General features: G+C 42.1%; 1 protein-coding gene across 2 annotated transcripts in view; it reads right to left on the minus strand.

The window, feature by feature from the left end:
- Positions 1-19,488, minus strand: part of LOC126284873 (WASH complex subunit 2) — a 204,574-nt gene that overhangs the window by 116,169 nt on the left and 68,917 nt on the right. For both annotated transcript variants that reach the window (XM_049984113.1, XM_049984112.1), the window contains exons 8-10: positions 16,935-17,129; positions 15,125-15,260; positions 9,797-9,930 (exon numbers count right to left, since the gene is read on the minus strand). In XM_049984113.1, coding sequence (XP_049840070.1) covers positions 9,797-9,930; positions 15,125-15,260; positions 16,935-17,129 — 465 coding nt within the window. The remainder of the gene's footprint in view (positions 1-9,796; positions 9,931-15,124; positions 15,261-16,934; positions 17,130-19,488) is intronic.

A 19,488-nucleotide genomic window follows, 5' to 3' on the forward strand; every position in this document is an offset into this window, starting at 1 on the left:
CATCAGAGGACCAAGAAAGTTTCCTATCGCACATGAGTCCCAAGAATTTCATAGTTTCAGCGAATGGAAGAGCAACAAAGACCAAGATGTAGAAACACATCGAATTAACCCATTGCACAACCAGCAAATCATACAAAGGATTTTGTCAATGCTCGTGTGTAAAGATGATCAAGTTATTGCTGAAGATACAGCTCAAGGAGACAAGTCTACAGTGAACCGCAAAAGATCACAAAATAATCAACAAAAAGGGAGCCAGAAATACTTGGCGGCAGATGGGCCATAATAGGGTGTGACCGACAAGGCAAACCCACAAATACCTTGAAACCTGTATCTTTTCAAAATTCCTGAGGGAAATGTAGAGAATATGTAGAATACCAGTCCTCCAGCAGGTTTCATAGGATTTCTCCAAATCAAAAAACACAGCCATAGTCTGGAATTCCTGCAGAAAACAGTTCACGCCATGGGTTGACAAAGTAACGAGATGGTCTACTATAGAACAGTTGTGCAGTGGTTAATACACTCCTGGAAATGGAAAAAAGAACACATTGACACCGGTGTGTCTGACCCACCATACTTGCTCCGGACACTGCGAGAGGGCTGTACAAGCAATGATAACACGCACGGCACAGCAGACACACCAGGAATCGCGGTGTTGGCCGTCGAATGGCGCTAGCTGTGCAGCATTTGTGCACCGCCGCCGTCAGTGTCAGCCAGTTTGCCGTGGCATACGGAGCTCCATCGCAGTCTTTAACACTGGTAGCATGCCGCGACAGCGTGGACGTGAACTGTATGTGCAGTTGACGGACTTTGAGCGAGGGCGTATAGTGGGCATGCGGGAGGCCGGGTGGACGTACCGCCGAATTGCTCAACACGTGGGGCGTGAGGTCTCCACAGTACATCGATGTTGTCGCCAGTGGTCGGCGGAAGGTGCACGTGCCCGCCGACGTGGGACCGGACCGCAGCGACGCACGGATGCACGCCAAGACCGTAGGATCCTACGCAGTGCCGTAGGGGACCGCACTGCCACTTCCCAGCAAATTAGGGACACTGTTGCTCCTGGGGTATCGGCGAGGACCATTCGCAACCGTCTCCATGAAGCTGGGCTACGGTCCCGCACACCGTTAGGCCGTCTTCCTCTCACGCCCCAACATCGTGCAGCCCGCCTCCAGTGGTGTCGCGACAGGCGTGAATGGAGGGACGAATGGAGACATGTCGTCTTCAGCAATGAGAGTCGCTTCTGCCTTGGTGCCAATGATGGTCGTATGCGTGTTTGGCGCCGTGCAGGTGAGCGCCACAATCAGGACTGCATACGACCGAGGCACACAGGGCCAACACCCGGCATCATGGTGTGGGGAGCGATCTCCTACACTGGCCGTACACCTCTGGTGATCGTCGAGGGGACACTGAATAGTGCACGGTACATCCAAACCGTCATCGAACCCATCATTCTACCATTCCTAGACCGGCAAGGGAACTTGCTGTTCCAACAGGACAATGCATGTCCGCATGTATTCCGTGCCACCCAACGTGCTCTCGAAGGTGTAAGTCAACTACCCTGGCCAGCAAGATCTCCGGATCTGTCCCCCATTGAGCATGTTTGGGACTGGATGAAGCGTCGTCTCACGCGGTCTGCACGTCCAGCACGAACGCTGGTCCAACTGAGGTGCCAGCTGGAAATGGCATGGCAAGCCGTTTCACAGGACTACATCCAGCATCTCTACGATCGTCTCCATGGGAGAATAGCAGCCTGCATTGCTGGGAAAGGTGGATATACACTGTACTAGTGCCGACATTGTGCATGCTCTGTTGCCTGTGTCTATGTGCCTGTGGTTCTGTCAGTGTGATCATGTGATGTATTTGACCCCAGGAATGTGTCAATAAAGTTTCCCCTTCCTGGGACAATGAATTCACGGTGTTCTTATTTCAATTTCCAGGAGTGTAGATTGTGAGACCTGAGCCACCGTAACAGCCGGGCGAGACTCATACATTCCATCACCTTGCAAACACAGCTTGTGAGAGAAATGGGGCGGTATTTACAAGGAAGGTGTTTGTCTTTACCAGGCTTAGGTATGGGTATGACAGTGGCTTCATGCCAGCATCTGGGAAATAAGACATCCACCCAGGTGCGATTGTACATAGGAAGGACAAAGTGCTTGCCCACAAGGGAAAGGGGCTGCAACATCAGAACGTGAACATCGTACAGCCCTGGGGCAGAAGATCGGGATGACGTCAGAGTGTGATCTAGCTCACGCTTAGTAAAGGCAGCATTGTAGCATTTGCAATTCTGAGAGGAGAAGGCTATCACTCGAGCCTGCTCCACTTGTATCCAATGGAGGAAGGCAGGGTGATAGAGGTTGGAGTTCGAAATCTCTGCCAAATACTGACCCAAGGTGTTGGAGATGACATCATCTGCTATAGTCAAGCCGCAAAGTGGGGAATGAAGCTTGGTTCCAGAGAGCCTCAAAGATTGATCCAACGATGCAAGGAGGAATGGAACTGTAAAAGAACTACTAAATGAAATGTAGCTAGCATTTTTGCTATCCCTAAGAATGCAACAACAATGCTCACACATCTGCTTATAACGAATGCAGTTCACCATTATAGGGCAACAGTTAAAAATGCGGAGAGCATGTCTTCGCACACGCCTCAGTCCACCAACGGACAGGAACACCACACGGTAATGGTGAAGTGTGAGGAATGAAATGTTCTGCAGTGGTAAGGATAATGGTTGTAAGGTATTCTACCTGGTCATCACAATTGGAGAAATTTTTTTCGCTGAAGGTCGCTCTGTAGGGGTAAAGACTCCATTTGGCCTTAGAAAGTTGCCAATTGGATTTACAAGTAAGTGGGGTATGAGTCAGCAAAAAGACAGCACATGGGAAATGGTTGCTCAAGCATGTGTCAGAGAGAACGGACCACTCGAGACAATAGGCAAGATGGGCAATGCAGAACAAGAGACCCAAATTGGAGTAGGTGTGAATGGAATCTGGGTGCTTCAGTGTTAAGGCCGATGACAAGGAGAGTTTATTGAAAAGGTCAGCCAAGAGGATACACCTCTCTGACAGGTTGTGTGAGAGCCCCAAAGGGGATGGTGCAAATTAAAGTCACTGAGCAGCAAAAAGGGAATTGCCCAATAAGCTGGAGAAAGTCTGCCCTGGTGACACTGAATGACAGAGGAATGTAGATGGTACAAAGAGAAAAGGCGAAGTGAGGAAGAAAAATGCAGTCCACAAGAGCTTGCAGCCGGATTTTCAGCGATATGATTTGACTATGAACATCATCCCACAAGAGCAGCATGACTCCCCCATGTGATGGAACACCATCCTTAGGGAGAAGGTCACAGCGGACCGGAAAGAAATGCGAGAGGTCAAAGCAGTCACAAGGAAGCAATTTTGTTTCCTGGGAGCAGAAAACAAATCGATGATTCCAAGAGCAGCCGTAATTCCTTCTTGTTGGATCTAATGCTGTGACCATTCAATTCGAGGAGAGTCATGATGGGCGAAAGGGAGGATGGAAAAAATGAAAAGTTGTCATCTCAGCAGCTGCCGTGTGAGAGCCTTCAAAGACTCATTGCTAGAGGGCATAGAGACTGGAGGATCCTGCTCCATAAGATCTAGAGGTGTTGGCATTCTTCCTCAGTCAGTCTGCAGATTCCATGACAAAAAAAATGGTGTGTGGTGCACACCAGCGAAACGGAAGTCATCCAGATGAGGCTATCACACAGCAGAACTGTTGACGAGGATCTCTGAGTCGGCAAAGGAGAAGACTGTTTGCTTTTGTTTGATTTCTGGGAGCCTTTGCAGTTGGCAGAGGAAGACTCAAATGTTTGCTGGCCGGAGGGATCTAAAAAGGCTTTGCTGGAGTATTCCTGCCTGTTGTGTAGCAGGTGATTTTGCAGCTAGAGGTGAAAATTTGGTGGCTTGTTGGATGGCTGAAGGAGGAAACGAAGATGAGGATGCTACACTGATACAAGGTGATTTTAGAGCCACGGTGTCCAATTTGGGGTTGCAAGTTTGTGTGGCCATGTCCTTTGTGTAGCAAGAATGATACTGTAAGTGCCAAATGGTAGAACGCAGGGCTTTTAATTAGCCAAAAACTTGTGAGCGACAGGGTAAGGCACTTTTTTCTTCACCCAGGTCTCCTGGATGGCCCACTCATTGAGATAGACAAGACCTTCTTGGTACAAGCCTACATGGTTACCACTGCAACTGATACAGTGGAGCGAAGCAGGTGGGAAATCGCCCTTGTGAGCATCCCTATCACTAGTAACACATGGGCTGGGTTTCAACACAACATTTGAGTGTGGCTGAAATGTTGACATTAGTAGTAGTGCACAGGGTTTGCAATGTGCAGTCGGACCTTGATGGCTTCATAGCCTGCTATGATCTTTGATGGTAGCACTACTCAACCAAATGTACAAAAGAGAGTGCATGCACGCACTAAGGATGCATCAACCTTTTTCACCACCCGATGGACTGCAGTGATGCCCTGATCAGAGAGGTAAGTCTAGATTTCTCTCTCAGCAATACCATCGAGCAGCCTTGTGCACATAAAACCATGCAGAGAATTCAGTGTTCGATGGGCCTCCATGCGAACAGGATAGCCATGGAGAAACCAAGCTACAAGCAGTAGTTATGCCTGTGAATCACAATTAGTCTTCAAAACCAAAGTACTATTGCATAAGAGTGAGTAGGATTTCATAGGCCCTGCAATTGCATCAGAACGTTTCTGAATAATATATAGATTAACCAAAGCAAAGGACTGACCATCTTCAGCAGATGAAACCACAAAGAACAGAGTGCACCCAGGACAGTGTTGGAATTATTAACCTCATGCTGTACATTTTGTAGACGTAGACTGAGATGAATATGACTGGCTCATTTGTGAGATGATGCACCATGATTGCAAGCACCTTCAATGGCATACTACTCCTAACTTAGGGCCACCCCAGAGAGGAGCTCACTCCCCTTAGGCGATTGTTGACATCTCAGGTCACACCTCCTGAACTCCTCAGGGGGACCAATGGACGATTTGGGAAGGTAACAGCTCAGCCAATCAGCCTTCCCTGGGCCTGGCTTGTACTAGGCAGTACAATGTAAACCTTGCCTGTTAAACCACAAATTATGCATTACCCAGTCACCTGTTATGCACCAGACATGTGGACTGGCCTTCAGGAGCACAAAGGGAGGGAAAAGAAACAGAGGAACCTCAAACACCAATGCACGAGGAGGATAGGAGAATGAAAAAGGAAAAAAGGAAGAAAAAACAGTGGACGGACTGTTTGGACCTCAGACTACTGAAAATTCAGAACACATACCCAAACATATCCCACCCAAGTGGGAGGGCAGAATGGAAGAAAAGATGGTGTGAGGCTGGTGCTATGAAAACCAAGCTTGAAGTCACCAAAGACTGGTGAGCAACATGTGGGTTTATTCAAGCACGTGTCACTGTCACAAAGACTGAGTGTGATGTCACAAACACTACACTCTTGCACCGAGCGAAAATATGAGGAAAGGCGGCCGGGGGCGGCGAGGTTCGCCGAGGGCTAGTCCAACAACGCATTTCCTACACCACCTTTAACAATAGCATCAAAATATGGGTCACTGCTGTTGACCAGTGACCAAACAATTCTTATTTTGTCACACAGACCTTGAGAAAACAAACTGCATGGACATTTTCAATCTTATAAAATTAAGGTCCATGTGTAAAAGTAACCATTTTATTTACCAGCTATGCTGCAATTACTGTGCAGCATTCTATGTGAGAATAAAAAATGGAAGATTAGTATTCAGTGTCCCTTCAACAGTGAGGTCACTAGAGACAGAGCAGGTTAGAGAAGGATGGGAAAAGAAATCATCTGTGACCTCTCAAAGGAACCATCTCAGCATTGCCTTGAGCAACTTCAGAAAATCCCAGACAACTTAAGCTGGATGACCACAAACAGATTTAAACAGTCGTCCTCCCAAATATGACTCCAGTATGTTAACCACTGTGTCACTTCATTCGAGGTGATAATAACAACAACTAAGCAATTGTCTACCTGAATGAATAACAACAATCCACATTACAGAAAATTTATTATGTCTTGCCAAGGATCACAGAAATTTCTACAGTTTTTGCACTGAAACCTATAATCATTTAAGTGGGGTGCTTATTCATCATCTTCAGGCTATGGTCTGTCGCAATATTAAAATGTTACATGGACAATATCAGAGACTACTTTTGAGAGCCCCAGCAACATAAGGGTGAAAAGTATTTAAACCGACAAACTGTGGGAGGTTGTAGGGGGACATCAAAACAAATATTTTTCCCTAATGTCATTTTTTCCTATGAGGATTATTTAAACCGGTGGAGGCCATATTAGGCTCTTCAGTTGCAGGCAACTGCTGTCCACCAGTGTAGTAGTGCACTGTCTCTATTTACTAATGGAGTGGTACACCTAGAGTGAGTACACTGATATGGTTGGTGCGTACTACGAAGCGAACCAAAACAGACGAGCTGCACAGCGGGTTTATCAACACCAATATCCTAATTGCCGTATCACGCAGCATATGACCTTTGCTGCTGTGTACCAACATCTGCGTGAGACCGGGTCATTTAGCAAATTACCTGGACAGGGACATCGTCGCACCATAAGAACACCGCAATTTGAAGAAGCAGTCTTGCAGCATGTGGAGCAGGATCCTTCAATCAGCACTCGTGAAATGGCACGTAACATAGGGACGAATCAGACAAATGTAAGAACAGTTCTTCGAGAGCAATTCTTACGTCCATTTCACTTGCATTATGTCCACAACCTGGAACCAGATGATTATCCACCCACAGCACAGTTTTCGCATTGGTATCTGGAACAGTGTGAAATGCATCCTACATTTCCATCCTCTGTGCTGCTTACCGATGAAGCAACATTCAGGCATGATGGAGTCTTCAACATGCACAATTCACATGTTTGGAGTAAGGATAACCCACATGCCACAGTTACTAGCACTCATCAAGTGCGGTTCTTCGTTAATGTGTGTGTCGGTGTTGTTGGGGACTGTTTAATTGGGCCTTATCTGCTACCTAGGCCATTAAATGGCAGGCACTATTACAATTTCCTTGCCAGAGCATTGCCAGAATTACTGAAAGACGTCCCACTCCCTACAAGACAATGCATGTGGTTCTAACATGATGGGGCACCGGCACATTTCAGGCATTCTGTGCATCGATTCCTGGACCGACAGTTCCCAGGAACATGGACCGGCAGATGTGGCCCCGTACCATGGCCTGCTCGATCCCCAGATATGTCCCCTCTGGGCTTTTTTGTGTGGGGAGAGATGCGCAACTTTGTTTGAGCAACTCCTGCTGCATCGGAAGAGAATCTGGTTGCCCGGATAGTAGCAGCAGCAGCAGGAACAACTCAGGATACTCCTGGGGTTTTTGCCCATGTCAGACAGAACATGATCTGCCCGTGTAACCTTTGTTTACATGTCAATGGAGGCGTTTTTGAAAATCTACTGTAATTGAAATTGGGTTGTGTTAATGTGTTGTCACTTGGTCATAAAAAATGGAAAAGTGTTTGTTGCTTTAATTACTTTGCCACCAGAGAAATCTTCCTCTAACGGTTTAAATACTCCTCATAGGGAAAAATATTAGTTTTGATGTCCCCTAAAACCTCCCAGAGTGTGTCGGTTTAAATACTTTTCACCCTGTATACAATTTTTGGAAAAGCTTTAACAACACATCTTTATAGATATTTGCTGAACTGATGAATGAGATGTTAAAGAATTCCTGAAATACCAAACTTGATTGACCTCTAATATTAACTGTCCCCAAGAAAACTACCCTAGCCAAACCGGTAGAAGAGAAAACACTACAGTATAAGACATTTAACTATTTTGTGAATACAGAAGGATTTTTCAACTTTGTTTGGAATATTTCCAACCCAATGGGAGTTTAAGGATTGAACACTTAATTACTTTATGGACCTACTTTAAAAAAGTTTAACTACCCTTAAATAGACAATGTTTAAGGGCTCACTTCTGACAAGAAAGACTCTAGAACAAAATTTTCAATCTGGACTGGAGTGCGCACTGATATGAAACTTCTTGGAATATTAAAACTGTGTGCCGGACCGAGACTCGAACTCAGGACCTTTGCCATTCGTGGGCAAGTGCTCTGCCATCTGAGATACCCAAGCATGACTCACGACCCATCCTCACAGCTTTACTTCCGCCAGTACCTCGTCTCCTACCATCCAAACTTCACAGAAGCTCTCCTGCAGATCTCGCAGAACTAGCAATCCTGGAAGAAAGGATATTATGGAGACATAGCTTAGCCAAAGCCTGGGGGATGTTTCCAGAATGAAATTTTCACTCTGCAGCAGAGCGTGCGCTCATATGAAACTTCCTTGCAGATTAAAACTGTGTGCCGGACTGAAACTCGAACTCAGGACCTTTGCCTTTTGTGGGCAAGTGCTCTACCATCTGAGCTGTGAGGACGGGTCACGAGTCGTGCTTGGGTAGCAAAGGTCCCGAGTTCGAGTCTCGGTCTGGCGCATAGTTTTAACCTGCCAGAAAGTTTCAAGAAAGACACTGTCATATCTATAGACTTGAAAAAGTCACATATTGCAATAAATGCAAATATAGATGTGATTTCTTCCGCAAAATTTGAAAATGTGAAACTACCTAACAGATGCTATTTCACAATAAATTTTATCCCTGTGAAGCAGTCTTATTTTCTGCATATAAACATCAAAATGTAACCACTTTTCGGTTATTGCACATCATCTGGCAAAGCCCAATTTGAAAGGACAACTTATGTAAGACCAAGCCTGCAAAATAAAAACTGCACAAACATATTGACTTACCAGTGCACTTGATTCTATGGTTCCATCACAACTGTGAGAGGTAGAATGGTCTGTATAAGATACACCCTGTGTAACACAACACAGAAGTCAGTCGTGGGACCTAGTATCTTTGAGTAAAGAAACACATTTGTCTCTTAGCAAAGTTCAAAAGTTGCTAAAATGCGGACACTTAGTTTTAGGTGGTGGGTGTTTTAAACTGTGGTTGCATTAAATACCAGTCAGATGAGGCCTGAATTACCTGGACTACGACACTCCCACAAGCAAGCAATTGCACTGCTACCGAATGCCTTGTGCTGTGCGCAGCTGGTTTTTTTTCCCTTCTTTAATGAGTGATGGGACTAATCCTGTTTCATCAAGGAATTCAGTGACGATCATTGAAATATCAAAAGGGACCTACAATCACAGGCAAAAGATGGAAACAAATGAAAACCATTTGAGAAAAAAAAAACTGCTGAAGTTTTTGCAAAAGCAAACATTCCTGTTAAAAGCTGCCCAACTACCATCTCTCTCTCTCTCTCTCTCTCTCTCTCTCTCTCTCTCTCTCTCTCTCTCGCTCTGAGAGTCAGTTTCAGAGCACTATGGCTTTGTACTCATGTATTGTGACAATATTTTAATTTATTACATTAGAAAATGCACATTTCCACAAAATAGATGCAAATTTTGACAAAAATAGATGCCATATTTTCAGGTCCCTTGTATTATTCATGACTAGTCCTGAAATAAAATTTTGAATATAGATGGAAACAAGTGTGACATACACTAGCACAACTAACTTCAGATGGGATTCATCTATCAGATGGTGGCATACAGCCTTCACTGCATTACGCTGATTACAATTTTCAGAACAGTTATGATGTAGAGAAAACATATTTTCAAAGTAATTTGTGTTACAATAGAGAAATGCTTATGTTTAATGTACACTTAAAGTGAAGTTCTTTTTTCTTTTACCTGATGCATCCCACAGATCATCAAAGAGCCCTGAAGTTTCAGAAAGTAGTGGAGCACTTTTCTCAACTTTAGGCTGCACATTCCGAGTGTCAACTACTGGCACTGATTTCTGACCTCCAGCTGGCATATTTGCACTGCAAGAGGGAAACTTCATAATTAAAAAACAAGGTAGGTACATTCATTGCTATAGTTTAAACATTATCAAGTGATAAATCAACCAGCATTCTTTAATGTACATCTTGAATATGTTTTTCAACATTATTCCCAAACTTTCACTTCTTTCATTCCCAAGGAAAGTATGTAGGATTTTGCTTATCTGCTCTCCTACGCACATCTACAATTTTTCAACCTTTGGATCTGTCCTTATGGTGTTCATACTGATGCCTTACACTATGTTCATCAACCACACAATAGATGGAGAATGCTGTGAGGAAGGGGTCTCTAACATCAAGTAGGAAGATCCCACTCCCACATAATGTCTTTTCCTGCTCTTTGGTTCAGTTAAGAAACATTTTTGGAAAAAATAGCAGTTCTCATCCTGAATGTAAAGGACACTCAGCTACTTGCAGTAATAGCTGTTCAAGTGGAATGGAACACTGATGCTGATTACAGTAATTCATCAATATTATTAGATGATAAAACACTTTCCAGTGCATTTACAATTTGGGATACAACTATTGGTAAGTATATGCAATATGGAACAATCCCTTGAGAAAAAAAAAAGAAAAGAAAAAGAAAGAAGAAGAAGTAAGATGTGGACATCAAAAAATTACACACACTTTCGACAAGTATTCAAATCCAAGAAAAGAAAAAGAATTGCTGTTTGGTACCTATGAGCAGGGAGTACAGTTTAGTGAGCACTTGCAAACAGCAATACTTGTAAAACATCAAACTGAGATTTAGAGCACAGCAATAGGATGGGACATTGCATCAGATTGTAGACATGAGCCAGTATTGAGAAAACAGCTAGTCGGTAACAACAGGATGTAAGTAGGATACAATGCCATGGTCATTGAAATTATTTATCCATAATAACATTTATTAAGTTCCATTTGAGAAAGGTAAAAAAACCACTGTACTGCAGACAAGTCAATTTGTGCTCACTAGAGACAATAATCATGAACAATAGGACTGTCACAACATAAAACTGTCACACATATATAAACAGCAAGTGTGGGGGAAAAGTAGTCTGTTATGGCACTGGAATATAAGACACACAGAACTGCACTGTAAAAGCAAATCAATCACACTAACTATGGCTTTCATTACACCTCACAGCTTACCTAAAGAAACACACAGCCCTGAAAATCATATATATGACTGGATGAGGCCAACGCAAGTATTAATTCAGGAACGTAATGAGGTTGTCTTTAATGGAATTTCAGACTGAGGCAATATACAGATCTAATAGTTTAGCTAGTCCAAGCAAAAGTGATGCCATCCATTCGCACAAGGAAGTCACTGCTTTGAGAAACTAATGAGTAACAGATTACAAGCAGCTCTACCTTACAGATTAATCAAATTGGGAACATGGTGGATGTATTACCTTCTCACTTAGCTTACAGAAAAATACTGGCAGAATTCACAAAAAATCTGAAATTAAATTCCAACTCCTTACACACGCATCTGAAATTTCAACAAAAATTTGCTGTTGAAATAAACACTTAATAAATCTAGGTGGTTTCTGAGAGAATCTTATAGCTTTCCAGAATGGAAAGGTTTGTGCCATTAACAACAGCACCTCGAGATTTGGTCAGAAATGCACTAACCTGTCCCCATTCCAGAGGGACGGGCGCAGACGTGGGCATGAGGGAAGGGGCGGGGGCAGACACGGACGTGAGGGAGTGGCAGGTGCAGACGTGAGGGGGAGGGAGGAGTCATGTTTTGAGGGGAAGGTAGGGTAGATGAGGGGAGTAGGGGGTAGATGAGGGGAGGAGAGGGGAGGTGCGGGGAGGAGAGGGTAGATGAGGGGAGGAGATGGTAGATGAGGGAAGGGGAGGGGAGAAGGGGGGGGGAGAGGGAGAGAAAGAGAGAGAGAGAGAGAGAGAGAGAGAGAGAGAGAGAGAGAGAAGGGGTTAGGAGACGTTCATGGAAGAGGCATTGCGAGAGTACAGGATACGCTGGAGAGAGAATCTCTGTCTGCGCAGTTAAGTAAAACTAGCGCAGGAAGGAAACATCCAAATGGCTCTCGTAGGGTAGCAGCTGTTGAAGTAATTTCTATTGTGGTGTTCAGCAATTTTGTCAATTGCATCATCAAGTTTGGCAGTGACCACTCATGCGAGTAGGCAGTTAGTTACTTGTCACGCCCACATAGGATGCTGCACAGTAATCACATCATATCTGATATAATAACATGGCTGCTTTCATGCATGGCCCTGTCTTTTATAAGATAGGAAATTCCTGCGACTGGACTGCAGTAGGATGGGTGGACGAGCGCATGGGACTGTTATTACACCTGTGTCAACCACAACGATTATGGTAGGATATTCCTCATCTCAATGCACAACAAGAAGTAGTCAAAGTCCTGGCAACAGATGTGGGTGAGCTTTTCAAGGCCAGGATGATACTGGGTGATCAATGGAGTCCTGCTTGGTCGCTAGATAACAAGTTTACTGGTGTCAGAGGAGGAGACGGCACAGGAGATCTGTTTATAGATGAGCTGGATAGGATACTGTCTGTTAATAAAGGCTTTAGGAAGATTATTGATATACTGCAACAGCTCCTGCTTTCCACTGCACATACAGCATCCAGGGTTGGAGAGGCTGTAAAGAAAGACATTTTTTGACGTGGAATGGGTGACAGTTGCCTAAGTGGAAGTACTGTTATTGGCTGGCATATTCGATGTAGATGTACCGGGTGCTCAAAAAGTCAGTATAAATTTGAAAACTTAAATAAACCACTGAATAATGTATATAGAGAGGTAAAAATTGACACAGATGCTTGGAATGATATGGGGTTTTAATAGAACCAGAAAAAAGAACAAAGTTTACAAAATGTCCGATAGATTGCGCTGGACAGCAAAACGTCATTGACTGCACATGATAATCATGTATAAAGGGAACTGCACTGAGAGAGAATCAGATGCACCAACAGTCGCAGCATGTTGACATTACCTGAAAAGGCGTTACGATCCTATCGCCATAGGAAGAGGATTTGAATGGGTAAAGGTCCGTTGACAAATGCAGCTGTGGCGAGAATGATTTCAAAGTTCGAACCCATGGGTTGTTTAGACGATAGACCCCATAGTGGCCGACCGAGCACAAGGCGTAATGCTGCTGAGACAGTTCAGGAAAAAATGGAGACTGTAGCGGGTTTGTCTATGCACGGGGAAGTCAGCACTCATGCAGTCACACGTCGCACCAGCGTTCCATAAACTACTGTTTGGTTGGCACTTAGGTGTACCCTCCGATGCTATCCGTAGAAAATCCATCGGCATCATGAACTGTTACCTGGCGATTTAGTGAAGCGAAGGACATTTGCGGTGTGGGCGTTTCCAAAGATGACGGAAGACGACGATTGGTTGAGTAATGTGTTGTGGACCAACGAAGCTCATTTCATGCTCCGAGGGTCTGTCACCGCCCACAAGTGCAGAATTTTGGCTACCGAAAATCCTAGAACTGTCGTGAAAACTCCACTGCACGACGAAAAAGTCATGGTATGGGTTGGATTTACCACATCTACCATTATCGGGCATTTTTTCTTTGAGGAAATGTGTGCTTCTGGTTTTCTAACTGCTACCGTGACGGGTGAGAGGTACGCCGATATGTTACAGAATCGCGTCATCCCCAGCCTGGCTGATAAAACACCTCCTGGAACATACGATGTTATGCAGGATGGCGCTCCACCCCATATTGCTAGACACATGACAGATCTCTTGTGCGCGTCGTTTGATGATGATCGTGTGCTCAGTCGCCACTTTCGTCATGCTTGACCTCCTGGGTCCCCAGACCTCAGTCCGTGCGATTATTGGCTTTGGGGTTACCTGAAGTCGCAAGTGTATCGTGATCGACCGACATCTCTAAGGATGCTGAAAGGCAACATCTAACACGAATGCCTCACCATAACTCCGGACATGCTTTACAGTGCTGTTCACAATATTACTCCTCGACTACAACTATTGTTGAGAAATGATGGTGGACATATTGAGCATTTCCTGTAAACATCATCATCTTTGCTTTTTCTTACTTTGTTATGCTAGTTATTGCTATTCTGATCAGATGAAGCGCCATCTGTCGGACATTTTTTGAAATTTTGTATTTTTATTTTTTTATTTTTTTTTATTTATTTTTTTTTTCCCCTAATAAAACCCCATGTCATTCCAAGCATGTCTGTCAATTTGTACCTCTCTATCTACATTATTCCGTGATTTATTCAGTTTTCAAATTTATACTGACTTTTTGATCAAGAGCCATCTGATAGGCGGAGACTGACATAGAAGATAGTGGATTGTTGAGTTGAGAAGGACCAGGTGAGGGTATTTTATTCCCTCCAGGTATTTATATCATGGTTGAGCTTATAAATAAAACTGATATATTGTTTGGAAAAGGAATAAACAAGAAACTTCACATTCATGCGAATGTAACTGGTGTGAAAAATGTTTATAATACACACATTCACTGCTGTTAATCACGCTCTTGTGGCACTGCAAGAACTAGTGGGTCTACATCTACGTCTACATAAATACTCCACAAGCCACCATACTGAGCATGGCGGAGGGTACTTCATGCCTTAGTAGTCATTTCCTTTCTGTTCCAATCGAAAATAAGGTGACAGGAAAAGACTGTCTATATGCCTTTGTACAAGCTCCAGTTTCTCCCATCTTGTCTTTGTTGTCCATATGTGAAATATATGTAGGTGTCAGTATAATCAATCTGTGGTCTGCTGCAAATGCCAGTTCTCTAAATTTTCTCAATAGTGTTTCACAAAAGGAATATTATCTTCCCTCCAGGAACTCCAATTTGAGTTCACAAAGATCGTATGAGAACACTTCTCATGAAATAAGTCATCTTACAACATAAATGAAACTTCCTGGCAGATTAATATAGTATTCCTGATTGTGACTCAAAAGTCAGAATTTGAAACAGCTCCTATGTTTGAATCCCTGTATGGCACACACTTTTAATCTGCCAGGAAGTTTCAAATTGGCGTACATTCTGCTGCAGAGTGAAAAATTCACTCTGATTACAGCACACTTATTAACCAATGAAATTGAAATAAACAATGACAGCAATGTGCAAGGAAGATATATGGATTGACTTACAAACACAAAGTTTCCAGTCAACATAAAATTGTTAATGATTTAAATACAAGAAAAAGTTATGTACTTACACTGATGGCTTATTCACTGTGGGTGCTGCTTTAGTTGAGAAAAGGTCTTCTTCTAAATCATTACCAAATAAATCATCTGCTTTACTTTGTGCAAAAGTAGCTTCCTCTCCCTTAGCAGTTGGTTTAAAACCCGATTCTGTAGATACACAAAAAATAATGAATTAATGAAGAAGGTCATTTATGGTACAGAATGCCCATAAACTCAGTTATGAACGGGCATAATTACTCATTGTTGGAGCACCTTTATCTTAGTATAAAGCTGACATTTGTCATGTCCAGACACCAATCATGCACACAACTCACGAGTTGATTACAGAGAAATTCTGTCCCACTGTCATGTAGTGATGGTATAAAACCATCCATGAGCATTAGGCATAAATGGTGGGTAGGGGAGAGGGTTATCCACATTAAATTTCATATCCTCTTAAATCTTTCTTAAATAAGTTATTAACACTCTACAGGTTTTATTCTTTGTGTCTACTTATTTATTTCTCAACATAGTCACACTGGCGATAAACACATTATTCCCAAGAGACCAGGTTGTTGATACCATCACTTTCAAATGTTTGACTTTGTTGACAGAGCCACAACTTCAATTCTGCTTGCACTGCTTCATCACTATCAAAGTGAAGTCCTCGAAGGTTTCCTTAAGTTTTGAAAACAGACGAAAACTGGATGGAGCCAAATTGGGACTGTATGGAGGACGACTGATGACAGAGAACCCAACGCAATTGTTGCAGATGTCGCAATGCTCGTGTGTGGTCTGGTATTGTCATGCTGAAGGAGAGGGTGCTCCATGCATGGACAAACTCTTCGAATTCAAAACTCCATTACAGCACACTGTTTCTCACACACCAAAGTAGTTATATTACACAGCTCCACATCAGACGCTACAATTCGAAGCCCTCTATCGGCAGAGGGCTGTAAAAATGTAGACACTAAGAATAAAGATGTAAAATATTAATAATATATGTTTTATTTAAAAAGCTTTAAGAGTTTTCACATAAATTCAGAGGCATTATTTTTCAGCTGATCCTCACAGTTTGTTAGCAGACATGATAAAACTTAAAATTATGACCCCATACAACAGACATACTATACGTATTCTGTGATGTAAAATCTTCCTCACAGTTTTAATTACTTGCCCTCCACTTCCATATCAATTTGCAGGACTGGAAGTACTTATGAGACATAACTACCCAGTCTTCACCTTAATATATACCCCCAGAACAGACAATTTACAAGAGAGCTATGATATTAATAGCATACATGGGGAAAAAAATTTAATAATGAATACTACGCTTGTATTTTGTATCTGAGTTACGGAGTGGTGTTAATTTTCAATGGCAAATTTTTTAAGCCGTTAAAAACATGGCACACAGCCAAATCAAAGGGTCCTTACAAACTGATATTGAAATACTGCACAGGGTATTGGTATGATTTACCGAGTGTAAATTAAACAATATTCAGTAACGTAAGCAAGTTTCAGCAGGCTGGGCTAAGAACCAATGACTAAGGGAAGGGAAAAACATGCTGTATCATCTGTAGAAGTTATTCCTTCCTTTCGCTGTATTTTTATCTTACTTTAAAATTCAAAAGTCACTTCATTTCAGCTCTGCACTGCAAAAAAAAAAAAAAAATCCATTTTTCCATCAATCAAAAACTAGACTATCAGTGTTATTATCCACTAAACAAAGCTCCATGCTGTCCTTCCACAGTTGACTAAATTAATAAAACTGCTCTGGGTTTTTCTTATTTTCATTAGGTAACAAAAGATACTAGATAATTTACAGACTGATAAGGTACTTGCCCGCATTTGTTTTTTGATTTTTCTTACTTTCAGGTTCATCCCATAACGATTCAGGTTCAGTGCTCTTTTGGTTCCAGTCACCTAAATCATCAAAAAGGCCGCTCCCAGCAGAATATTTCGCATTCTTTCCAAACAGCACATCATTTTCATTATCATCATCGTCACTATCTTCAAGCGGGGGAAGGAACATATTACCTGGAAAGTAAAACTAATATTATTTTAGTACGGATCACAATTTTAGCTGAATTAATAGTGTCACACAACAGCAAAAGAAAAACTGAATAACCAACAAACAGCACTGTGTGAAGGACTCCAATAATCTAAAAATTTTCCCAATTTTTTGACAAAAATGAAGGAAATGAAACTTCTGAAGGGTTCTCCGTCTATCTTGACTTCAAGGATAGTGCAGCACTCCTTACAAGTAAACATGAGTGAACTATGATTGGCCACAGTGAGAAGAAAACTCTTTATTCTTTACACATAATAAATTAAGAGACAAAATTTCTGGTCATCATTAACTACAGGAAGCAAAATGTTTAGTACTCTTGAAAGACACATATAAAAATAAAAGTGATAACGGAATCCTAGCTTGTAGAACTATCAGTCCCTTCCTCGAGGAGGAGAGAGTTGGGAATTGTCAAGAATGAGGGGTTGGTCACGGAGACCCATGATGAGAGGGAACTACCACTAGCTAAAAAGAGGTGTAAATTAATATTAACTTCACATGTCTTAGAATTTTAAACTATTTGGCCAGGAACAAGATAAACCATTCTCATTTTTAAAAATACAGTTACGTTTCTCACAGAGAAGCAGCATGAGCAAATCAGTGAGTTGGTACATCATGGTATGACATCCTTATGGCACTAATATCCTCCCCTTTGCATGAGTGAAGTATTACCTTCATAACAGAAAGCAGAGAGTCTCACAGACAGACTGTAGTCATATGTTAGATAGGAGACTACAGCATGTGGGTCCCACAAGCATGAGTATTGGGCTCACTCTTGTTCTTAACCTACATAAATAGTGTTCCAATGCCATTAAAGGAGTGTTTTAGAAAACTGCTCAAAGATATGAACTGGAAAGATGTTTATTGTGCTCATGACATGAATGAAAAATATAACACACTCATGAACAATGTCAGTACCATGTTTGAAAACTGTTTTCCTCTAAAAGTTACTCAAATTAAACAGAAGTCTATAATAAAACCATGGATCACCCAAGGAATAAAGATTTCCTGTAAGACAAAAAGGAAAATGTATCTCTCGACCAAGAATAGCTCCAATGCTGATGATTTAGCTAAATACAAGGAATACTGTAAAATATTTAAAAAAGTAATTCAGGCATCTAAACAAATACACTACGAGAAGAAGATAGCAATGTCAGGGAACAAAATAAAAACAATATGGGATATAGTGAAAGAGGAGACTGGTAGCACCAGAAAGGAACAGGAGCAAATAGCACTAAGGGTAGATGACACATTAGTATCCGATGGGCATAGTGTGGCAAATCTATTTAACAAGTACTTTATATCCGTTACTGATAGAATGGGATTGTCAGGATCAGTAAATAATGCCCTCGAATATCTGAAACTAGCCTTTACAGATAGCTTTAGGGACATGAATATGTCACTCACATCACCAAAAGAAATAACTTCCATAATAAAATCTTTAAAAACAAAGCATTCTAGTGGTTACGATGAAATATCAACAAAGTTAATTAAGGCATGTTCTTGTGAGTTTAGTACAATTCTAAGTTACTTGTGTAACCAGTCAATTATAACTGGGACATTTCCTGACTGGCTGAAATATGCAGATGTTAAGCCTCTATTCAAGAAAGGGGATAAAGAGATGCCATCAAACTACAGACCAATTTCACTTTCGCCAGCATTCTCAAAAATTTTAGAAAAAGTAATCTACAGGCAGCTTCTCAACCATCTGACCACAAATAACATATTATCAAGAACACAGTTTGGATTTCTGAAGGGTTCTGATATCGAAAAGGCTATTTACACATACAGTGAAAATGTACTTAATTCATTAAATAACAAGTAACAAGCAGCAGGTATTTTCTGTGATTTGTCAAAGGCATTCGATTGTGTAAACCACAACATCCTTTTAAATAAATTAGAATTCTATGGTGTGACGGGCAGTGCTGCAAAATGGTTCAAGTCATACCTCGCTAACAGGAAACAAAGGGTGTCAGTGCAAGGGACTAGTGAATTAAGTCATCAGTCATCATCAGAATGGGAAGAAATTACATGTGGTGTCCCAGAAGGATCCATCTTAGGGCCATTGCTTTTTCTTGTGTACATTAATGATCTCTCATCAGTTACACTGCCAGAAGCAGAGTTCATTTTGTTTGCAGATGACACAAGTATTGCAATAAATAGTATGTTGAGTGTAGTTCTAGAAAGATCTGCTAATGATATTTTCATGGATATTAATAAATGGTTTAAAGCCGACTCACTGACATTAAAGTTCGAAAAGACTCACTATATGCAATTCAGAACCTGTAAGAGCTTTCCACCCAGCATATGCATAAAGTACGAAGAAGA

Source organism: Schistocerca gregaria, chromosome 8 (assembly GCF_023897955.1).
Source record: "Schistocerca gregaria isolate iqSchGreg1 chromosome 8, iqSchGreg1.2, whole genome shotgun sequence".
In the NCBI taxonomy this organism is placed as follows: Eukaryota; Metazoa; Arthropoda; class Insecta; order Orthoptera; family Acrididae; genus Schistocerca; species Schistocerca gregaria.